At 44.8% G+C, this 11270-nt stretch overlaps 1 protein-coding gene across 1 annotated transcript in view; it reads right to left on the reverse strand.

Annotated features, from left to right (window-relative positions):
* The window catches only part of LOC124550793 (glycine-rich cell wall structural protein 1.8-like), a 34464-nt gene extending 24749 nt beyond the window's left edge, over positions 1 to 9715 (reverse strand). Inside the window, exon 1 of the mRNA XM_047125517.1 lies at positions 9669 to 9715. Within this exon, the coding sequence (XP_046981473.1) occupies positions 9669 to 9683 (15 nt within the window). The 5' untranslated portion in view covers positions 9684 to 9715. The remainder of the gene's footprint in view (positions 1 to 9668) is intronic.
* Positions 9716 to 11270: the final 1555 nt, after the last annotated feature.

The raw sequence follows: 11270 nt of genomic DNA on the forward strand, positions 1-11270 counted from the left end.
ATCATCATTGACTCGCAAGTCGCCGAAGTGGCGTCTACTAAGAAGGACTTGCAATACGGCGACCGAACTTCCCCTAATGGGGCCTCCCGGCTAACAATGGCATACATCATTTCATTATTTTCAGTTGCATTGAAAAATGCCACTCCTCCTTCTCATATGCTACTCAGCTGTTGTTTTTTTTATCTAAAACTTCAAACAAAGCAGTCAGAAATCTATATATGATGGCAACATCGAGATACGTTCAGTACAAAAGTTGAGCTGTGCAGAATTGAAATCGCTGGTCCAAAAAATTATTCGTTCTAGAAAGAGTGCCTAATAAAGTGATACTTTCTTTTTGAATATCTGGAAAGTTTTCGGTTTTCTGACTGACTTCTGTCGGAAACCAAGCGTATAAAGCTCCAGTGTCTACCGTAGGTGAAGCTACACAGTCTATATAGAAACCGTTTTTACTTATACGACTTTCGTGAATTTTGGATGAATTCTCTTGTTCACTATATATATATAGGTGGTTCAGCTGCCCCTGTCAATTGGTTTTATGCGACCCGCAACGTCTTCAAATACCACGCGCAAAACTTTCATATTCTCTAACTCGTTACATGCAAACTACTAGCCCTACAGAAAGCAAATAACCCTAAGGAACATAGGTCCACAAACAGAAGGTCTGCACGATACGAAGTATGCACACGTGCAACGATGCTAATGAAACAGCACTCTCAATGTCTGTGTGGACGATGTTCCTTGTGAAGAAACGATGCGTATGGAACTATTGCAGAATGAGTGCTGAAATGATGCTGCGTGCGTCCTACTTAGTCCAGCATTGTCTTTGCGGTAATCTGGAGACAGCACAGTACTCCAAGATTTCTCACTTACTAATTGTTCTTGAAATTTCGTAAGCAAACTTACGGGGGATAATCTGTCTCCAAATGTCGATCTGTTCAGTTTCTTCACAATTTCCCTATCGCTCTCACATCCGTCCAACAAACCTGTCATCAGTGGTTCCCTTATTTGTATACCACTTACATTGGAACCTTACTATCCTACGATTTGTTTGATGTTGACAGGGTCTGAAGCTGAGTACCTGGACACGCATTTTCATACGTTTGTTGGCACAGTACACTCTCACGGTAGCCATCTGCCAACCGCCACGCCACACCTTCTGATACACGCTACCTGCCAGCCGGAGTGACCGAGCGGTCCTAGGCGCTACAGTCTGGAACCGCGACACCGCTACGGTCGTAGGTTCGAATCCTGCCTCGGGCATGGATGTGTGTGATGTCCTTAGGTTAGTTAGGTTTAAGTAGTTCTAGGGGACTCATGACCTCAGAAGTTAAGTCCCATAGTGTTCAGAGCCATTTTTTGGTACACTACCTTCTGACTCTCGCGGGTGGAACTAAGTTGCAGAGTAGCAGCTAGCAAATATCTTGAACTGAAAAGACAGAAACGCGTTCATGGACGGCGTGTTGACGGGTAAGGAAAAGACCGGAAGGTGAAAGGTGGACGGTATGTGTGTGACAGTTATATGGGGGGTGTTTCCTGAAACTAGCGGCGCGCCGAGTATAGTTGAAACGAACGAAACTTGGGAGAAGACAAAGAGAATAATACGGAGCAGGGTAGAGAGCTTTCTCCGGAGCGGGCGTGGTCGCAGCGAAAGCGGCCCTGCGTTCCGCACCAGATGCGGGTCTGGGGACCAGCTCAGAGCGTGTTAATCACAGGAAGGCGGCGGCCGGTGTAAGCCGCCTGCTGTCTGCATTCTACGAGCCGCGCCGGCCGCTCAAACAGGTTCCGGGGCAGCTCGGAACACGGAACACGCGCCGCTAACCTCCTTCCTCTCAGATTCTTCTCTAGTGCCTGGGTGCGGGCACTTCCTTGAACCTTCCACCGGAGCTACAGCCGTGTCTGTTACGTACCTCTCTCTGTCTTTCATGTGTTTATACGAATAAAATTCCTAATCTTAGTGGTTTAGGAGGTAGAGTACATTTAATGTACATTGTTTTAAGGATAGTCGCATGCTCTATGTGTCCTACATGTCTTACCGACTCAACCTCTTTGATATTTTATTCTAGTCCGACCCACCTCGTTGCTTTAAACCTCTTTGCTTGGAATGTCTTTCTGCCATAGGTATAGGAGTGGACACAGCACTAAACCCTGTGGAACTACCTTTCTGATTTCTCCTCACTCACTTTTTCTACCCTCCCAACTTTTTTTGAATAATTCTGCACAAATTTTTACATGCTGTTCGTTAAGTATAACTCAAATCAGTTGGGTGCAAAGTCATCTGTTCCATAAATAACAACGTATATTCCAGAATGAGATTTTCACTCTGCAGCGGAGTGTGCGCTGATATGAAACTTCCTGGCAGATTCAAACTGTGTGCCGGACCGAGACTCGAACTTGGTAGAGCACTTGCCCGCGAAAGTCAAAGCTCCCGAGTTTGAATCTTAGTCTGGCACTCCATTTTAATCTGCCAGGAAGTTTCATATCAGCGTACACTGCGCTGCAGAGTGAAAATCTCATTCTGGAAACATACCCCAGGCTGTGGCTAAGCCTTGTCTCCGCAATATCCTTTCTTTCAGGAGTGCTAGTCGTGCGAGGTTCGCAGGAGAGGCAAAAACGGCTCTGAGCACTATGGGACTCAACATCTGAGGTCATCAGTCCCCTAGAACTTAAAACTACTTAACCTAACTAACCTAAGGACATACACATATCCATGCCCGAGGCAGGATTCGAACCTGCGACCGTAGCGGTCGCGCGGTTCCAGACTGAAGCGTCTAGAACCGCTCGGCCACAGCGGCCGGCTCGTAGGAGAGCTTCTGTAAAGTTTGGAAGATGTGAGACGACGTACTGACGGAAGTAAAGCTGTGAGGACGGGGCGTGTGTCGTGCTTAGGTAGCTCAGTTGGTAGAGCACTTACCCGCGAAAGGCAAAGGTCCCGAGTTCGAGTTTCGATCCGGCACACAGTTTTAATCTGCCAGGAAGTTTCAACAACGTATATTAACTCTATCCTAGCTCAGAAACCATTCGGAATTTGGAGTTTTGGCTTGAAGTGAGTATACCTCCCATTTCTGTGTCCGTCCCCGTTAGCTGAGAGGTCAGCGCGGCGGGATGCCACACCAAGGGGCCCGTGTTCGATTCCCGGCTGGGGCAGGAGATTTTTCTCCGCTCAGGGACTGGGTGTTCTGTTGTCCTCAGCATCGTTTCATCCCCATCTCGGACGCGCAAGTCACCCAATGTGGCGTCGAATGCATCAAGTACTTGTCCTCGTCGGCCGAACTTTCCCGAATGGGGGACTACCGGCTCACAATGCTGTACGCTCATTTCCATTTCTCATTTCTGTGAATACTGACAATTCTTCATTGGACGCCCTGTATATATACCGGGTGGTTACGGTGTGGGACTATTCACAGAGATCCAGTGTGGACTGTAATTATAGTATGGCACCGAAACTGATTCTAATGCGTTAGTGCGGAATGAATTTACACTACAACAAATTAGTTCTAAATTTGGCCACCAGCCCAAATCTGGCGCTGTAAATGCAATATATATATATATATATATATATATATATATATATATATATATATTTAGATTTAGCTAGGTTTCAGTTGGGATAGCCCAAACCTTCTTCAGAATAAAAGGAGCAACGGTTTGTCCATAATGGACAACGTCGAAAACTAAAAACTATAATACAGTAATACATCGTCATATCGCAATAACTTATCTGGGAAACAGCCTCGGCCCCACTTCGCAACCGCAGCACGGAAGTAACGGATGTTGTACTGGAACTGGCTATAGCCAGCTTTTCACGGACTATTCTCTTACCAACTGAGCTATCGGGGCACAATTTACAATCTGCTCTCACAGCTTTAAAGGTGCAAGCAAGATTCAAAACAATTCACACACCCCACCGCAGCGTCAAAGACTTATTCTGATTATAATCTACCCACATATTATTCTTAAGGTCTGTCGCCCTGCACAGCAGTAGCTTGATCAGGACCGACAGAGCGCCGTGTCACCCTTGGCGAATGGTTTCGTTTGGATGGAAGTGCCGTTAGCAAAACGCTCTACGCTCTCCCGCCCATTGTCGGCTATCTGACTCTTGGTACCGCTACTTCTCATTCAACTATATGTTTAATCGACATAACGAGTCTGAGTGAACTCCTTTCCAGCCATCTCACTGAAGGAGAAACCCTACACATGGCAGTCATCTACTATGACCACTCAGCTAAGGAGGCGCATATATTTTATTATATTGCTGAATATTTACTTAAAATTCGATTCGCGTAGTAAGTGGTCCATATAAGAGTCACAATATTTCTTGACTCAAATCCTTAAGTAAATGAAGAAAGTAGACGAAGTATTTTTTTTTTTTTTCCTTAGTCAGTTTGACGTGTTAACGCGGTGAGTCATAAACTCCGCATCTCCTTATTTCTAGGTTTGCTTATTAGCTGGTGTATGTATTTGCAATTTTTAAAATCCAATGTTCTTGGAAGAGAAGTAAAATTGACGGTTCTATGAATACGAATTGATGACCGTATCTGACCTAAACGACAGAAGTGAAGCGTTCATTCACAAAGTTTATACAATTTTGATTTACATGATCGAAGATAAACATGTGAATCAACTTCGTTCGTTAAGCTGTGAAGCGAGTGATCTGTACTATTGTGTCTTCAGGAACGATCTGGGCTATCAGATAGAATCAAAATTTTCAAATGTGTGTGAAATCTTACGGGACTTAACTGCTAAGGTCATCAGTCCCTAACCTTACACAATACTTAACCTAAATTATCCTAAGGACAAACACACACACACCCATGCCCGAGTGAGGACTCGAACCTCCTCTGGGACCAGCCGCACAGTCCATGACTGCAGCGCCTGAGACCGCTCGGCTAATCCCGCGCGGCTTAGGATCAATAAACAGAGAAGATACAAAGAAGAGCAGCGCATTCCGTTACAGGTCCATTTAGCAAGCGCGAAAGCGTCATGGAAGTACCCAGCAAACCCCAGTTGCCGACGACGTAGGAGAGTCGTTCTGCAGCACGGTGTGGTTTCCTGTTAAAGTTTCGAGACTTTGCTTTTCTGGAGGAGTCAACCAATATTATTGCTTGGTCCAACGTATATCTCCCGGAAGGACCGTCAAGGTAAAATTAGAGAGATTGAAGTTCACACTCAGGCTTACCAACAACCGATCTTCTCGCGAATCAGTAAATGGGGGAGTAACAGTGGTGCACGAAGTACCCACCACCACACACTATAAGGTGGCTTGTGGAATATAGATGTAGATGCGGAATATCGATTGTTTCGTCGGATCCGTGAACACGAAAAATTGCAGCGCTTTATAGCTACACATGTAGATTACACGAAGGATATTTTCGTAGACAGAGACCTGGTTTAGCAGAACTCTGTAATTCAATGGAACGTGTCTGTTATCGCAGTACCGTTTCTGCGTCTACATTCAAATATGAAGCCTTCAGATCACTGCGTGGCAGAGAGTATTTCGTACCAATACGAGCCACTTATTGGGCTATTTCGTTCGCATAGGGAGCGACAGTAAAATGCTTGTGTATAATCCCCTGTACGCACTCCAGTCTTTCTTGTTTTCATGATCTCTACGTGAAACATAAAATGATAGCAACAAAAATTATCGCCCGCCCTTCCTCGAATATGTGGTCACGAAATTTACCCAATGGGCTTTTCTATTTGTGCCAACCAACCCAACAGGGTTTAGCAAAAACAATGTCCACATCTGCGTTGTCTTAGCTGTGTTACTCGTACGAGATATAAAACGGAACTACGCTCCGTTCATGAGTAGCAACTTATCTGACACAGACAGTACTAGCTCACGGTGTCAGATTTCACTCTAGGTTTGGTTCCCCGCACTGCAAAAGCCGCCATTGGATGGTGACGAATTTCTCAAGAAACAGCGTATGGCTCAGTGAGCGATAGCGCAAGTCTTTCAATTGGAATCCACATCGGCGACTTGCGTGTTCCTAGTCCATCCCAGTTATCCAACCGGGACAGGGGACCTGTAGTTTAACATGGAAGCTGAACGAAGTCTCGTTCCGGTTTACTCCTTATATCGTTGAGAGGTGAAGGCTATACTAAAGGCAGTCTGAGAACTTCCGTGATACGACCCGGATTCGATTCCGCGACCTTTCGTTTTCAGGTACGCGCTTTAACACACTGCACCACCAGGACCGAAAATTTCACAATGATGACAATAACGGTTAGTAGTTATTCACTTTGTATCAAACGTGAGGCCATCGCATAGATACACGATTCTTCTGTCGAGATATCTTGGCAAATAAATTGTCTTTGCTGGAATGATATCGCTGGCGACTAAGCGGGAAAGTGCAGAACTGCTAATCTATAGGTTCAGAGGTGAATTACAGATCTAAATAAAATGAATGCAATAACTGAACAGTACCGAAGGGAGAGAGAGCAGTGGTTTTGAAAAACTGGATTCCCGTTTTAGAGAACCTGGATTCAAACACCCTTCTGGCCATCCAGATTTAGGAGTCGTCTCGGTTTTCATTAACTTACTAAAGCGAATGGCAGGAGCGTTTCCTCTGAATGAACAGACTGCATTGAGCATTACCTCTGCTTCGTTTCCTCACGAAACGTGGATCTGCTGTATTGGTGAAAATCTTTCACTTTTACATTTACATACATGACACAAGTATTTGATGAATAACTGAGAGTGCGGGAATCGCATGGATAATCAAGAAAAAATAAGTTTCATGAAACTCTGGCAGATCATGTGGGACGTCAGAATTTTAATTGCAGAACAGACGTCCAGAGGGATTGTCCACTTCGTCTGTTCCATAACAGTTTATTCCTCATCACGGTTGCTTGTAAATTAAAAGCTAATCGGCTTCCACCTACACAGGCATCTTCAGATCTGTGGCCACCACAAGGTAATCCTTATACTTCTAATAAATACAAAGTACCAATCCACATGTGAAAGCATCTCATCAGTGCAGAAGATGAGAGTTTTTCGGCCAAACGAAGATGATACAATGAATATTATGTCGGATGAAAGGCTCAAAAAGTCCCTCTAGTCCTTGGAAACGGAATTGTATGTCCGAAACCACGCATCGCTTACACAGAAAGTGCAAGTATTACTAGGAAAAATATCCCCAATTTGTAAGCTACAATCTCGGTCAGTCCATGACGAAATGTCTGATTTTCTGCTCCTAGACTGTAGTAATAAAATCATGGACTGTGGAAAAACCGGTAAAGAATAGAAAGATGTAGTGCTATGAAACCATGTTGATAATCAGGTGGATTGATTCGACAAGAATTGAGAAAGATCTCCGGAGAATCGACTAGGAAAGGAATATGTGCATTACACTGACAAGAAGATGTTACAGAATGATAGAGCATCTGTTCAGTGAAAAACTTCCGTGGTGTTGGACGGAGCTCTTGAGGGGAAACACTGTAGGGAAAGAGACCGATTGGAACATGTTCAACAGGTAATTGAAGACGTAGGATGGATGTGCTAATATGATGAGGTTGACAGAGTCATGGTGGCTAGCATCAAACCATTCTGAAGACTCGTGAATCAAAAAATTAAAAAAATTAAATTTAAGAAATCCTTAATATTGTGCTGTCACAAAATATATGCACCAAAATTGTTCGTAAACGTCTGTACAGTTCTAGAAACCCCTTCGGACTTAAACAGAAAAATACAGAGTGTTAACTTTTACTGTTTCCAAAGTACCACAACGGTGTAGGGCAAATGGAGACGAACAGTTAGATCAGCACACATGCTGTCTATCAAGACGGGAAACAGTATAACATCGGCCAAAAAAAAGCTATTTAAAGCTACGGCGCACGCGCACTGCGGAAAATATTGATTACCTCGTATGTGTCCAACTTTCGTTAACATTACCAATTTAACCTTTGACATGGGAGTAACGGAAGACAAAATCCTTTTCGTGGAGGAACAGCGGTCTGGCTAAAAGTATTTTAAAAATGGATTACAAACAGTCTCGACCGCAAAAACATTTATTTCGCTGATAATCTGTTCCGGTCAGTATTTGACCATCCTCAGACGCTCATACCACTATGGTAGACGGTGGCGGTGAATGAAGCGGGCGGTGTTACCATCGAAATGTTTTTGCGGTCGATACTGTTTGTAATTCATTTCAAAGTACTTGCGAACATATTACACATAACAAATTATATTTAAGATCCGATGTAAGTCTAACCCTTACAAGCACAGTAGTCTAGCAGAAAGAAGGGCAGAGAAACAAACTGATATTATTGTTAATTTTATGCTGTAAAAATCCAAAAAACTGTGAAGTAAAATTTATACAAATTCCGCTTTTACAGTTTGTAGGTGCTCCACGAAGCCTGTGGCACAAAAGGACAAAAGGATATTACAAAATCTCACGCCTCGCGCATGCGCTATGATATAGGGGGCTTTTGTAGGCCAATTTAAGGTTTATAAACGGATTTTCCGCCATTTTCAAGCGCGAGGTGAAATGTCATAAAATATATTTGACCTTGCCCTTTAAAATGGCTCTGAAATCCGAAACCACGATTGTGTAAAATAAGTCTATAGTATTTTACAGTCAAATGGTGGAAATTTCATTTTGAAAAATCTGCATGGCTGTGGTTCCCAACGAAGGAAATGTCACTTTGTTTACCAAATAAAAATGACCGAACAGCCCTATGTTTTCAGAAGTTGTTTCTTAATTACCAACCCCGTTTCGGCAGCTTATTAACGTCATTTTCGGATTCTTATGCGCTCCATCTATAGCGAATCAGGTACATCGATACAAGCATAACTGCAGCCATCGATACCTGCGTACTGTGAATTTTTTTGTGCCGTGTGTACTTCGAAAACATGACAACAACTGAATCTTCGAAAGACACGCTCCACAAGAAACTGCCGGTATCCAGGTATTGATGGCTCCGGTTATGCATACGTCGATGTATCTGACTCTCTACAGGGGCCTAAGGATGCTATTAATTAGATGTCGAAACTGGTCGTGGCAATAAATTAACAACTTCTGAGAACGTGCGGCTGCTTGGTGATAGTTTCCTTGGTAAACATCTGACCGGCCGCTGTCCCGGATCAACAGAAACCATTCTGTGCTTGTTTCGCGGTTTGAAAGGCCACAAGTCTCATATCAAATCGACTTTGCCCTACACAACTGTAGCATATTCCAACTGGGCACCATTTACACCCTACATTGTGACTGAGAGTGACATATTAACAGCAAAAAAAATAACGATCAGGTATAATTTTGTAAGATTCCACATCATTACATTTGCGGAACATGCGATTTTAATTTTCAGTATTTTTGTTGTTGTCCTAATCCCAAATGTGTACACGTTGTCTGCTTTCCATGTTAAAACATCGTTACCGGGACTAACTTGTGAAGAAACGTATAAGAACATTATTATTAATGTTTTAAACCTGTAGATCGCCTGTAAGTTACAGCCATCGACAACCTATTGACGAAATATCTGTCAATAATGTAATTTCTTATTTAGTTTTTAGACTGTACTAATAAACTGCTCAGTATTGTGGCCCTACAATATGCCTGTCAGAATTGTCCGTATTGCTCTGCTGTACTACCGATACGACTATGTAGGATAATTAGTTTGATGACTCGGATGGTGACTGATGCTTCGTGTAGCGTGTCCGTAACACTCACCAAGACAGTCCTCATGTTGGCGCTTAAGCTGGTTGATCCCACGAGAACTGTCGGTTCACTGATGCCTCTATGCCGTGGCACTCAGCCTTTTATACTCCCAGCTGCGACAAGGGAACAGCCACACACTTCCCTTCGCCCCTGGCTACTCCACCCGCCCCCCTTTCCCCCCCTCTCCCCTTCACCTAACACCAGTCCCTTGCCCAAGTCCTCAGTCACACCATCCCTTTCCCTGCAGCTGGAAACTAGTTACCACGCGCGCGACAAAACTCGTCCTCGCGGTGAAAATAAGATAGACAGGTGACGTGTGTGAGTGTGTGTGTGTGTGTGTGTGTGTGTGTGTGGGTAATTTGATTGGTGGTGGGGCTGTCCACCGAATCTCTTCCTGCCGGCGACTACCCCACTATACATCCGCTGACCACCTGTATGTACGTGTGTTAGCGATCGGCCGTCCTTTGGTCGCAGTGGACTTTCTCTTTGTCGGCAAGTCTGTCAGGCGGGCGTCCAGCCTGGTTGCCGTCCTGATGTGTGTGTATGTGTGTGTGTGTGTGTGTGTGTGTGTGGTGTCGCGCCTCCGGTGGGACCACTTTCACTGGTGTCCAGACGCCGGACACCGGATACTGGCCCGTCCCACTCCGGACTACATTCGCCGATTTCGGTGGCCTGACGGCGAGATTCTGTGTCGAAACTTGCGAATCAGTCGCGCGGCAGCTGCTGCCACACAAGGTGTTTCGCCGAGCAGTGCTGGGCTGCTACGTGTTCGATGTTCTGCTGCGAGAGAGTTATAGTCTACATTTTGCCCTTGGGACTTGTCTTAGGAGGAGATTTAAAGGCGGGTGTAGAAGTTAACTTCAGACGTGCCACAGTGAAGTTATGTTAGCCGCTTTAGCTGGCGTGACGAGGGGATTTTGAGCCGAGACGTGGGGATGGGTCGCGAGGCAGCGGCGAGACGAGGTGTTCTGCTGGTCACTGCCTCTTGTGTAGCTACGACAGACCAATGGCTCATTACAGACGAAGACGCAAAACGTTATCTTGGATGGATTTTGACATCACTTGTGGCGTGCTCTGGCGGAGTGCGCCGATGCCTTTGCTGTTCACATTAAATGTATTCGTTGTGAATGTGGACTAGTATAAAAAATCTAATGGAGTGACGAGAATGAACATTTGTGTCGGACCAGGACTTGAACCCTGGTACGCCGCTATTCGCGAGTGGTCGTCCCAAACTTCCATATGTCGTCAAACACGTGTCCACAACCTTCACTACTACATCCATTGTATACAGGGTGGTCCATTGATAGTGACCGGGCCAAATATCTCACGAAATAAGCGTCAAACGAGAAAACTACAAAGAACGAAACTTGTCTAGCTTGAAGGGGGAAACCACATGGCGCTACTGTTGGACCGCTAGATGGCGCTGTCATAGGTTCAAAAATGGTTCAAATGCCTCTGAGCACTATGGGACTTAACTTCTGTGGTCCTCTACAACTACTTAAACCTAACTAACCTAAGGACATCACACACATCCATGCCCGATGCAGGATTCGAACCTGCCACCGTAACGGTCGCGCAGTTCCAGACTGTAGCGCCTAGAACCGCTCGGCCACA

This window comes from Schistocerca americana, chromosome 9 (genome assembly GCF_021461395.2).
Source record: "Schistocerca americana isolate TAMUIC-IGC-003095 chromosome 9, iqSchAmer2.1, whole genome shotgun sequence".
Classification (NCBI taxonomy): Eukaryota; Metazoa; Arthropoda; class Insecta; order Orthoptera; family Acrididae; genus Schistocerca; species Schistocerca americana.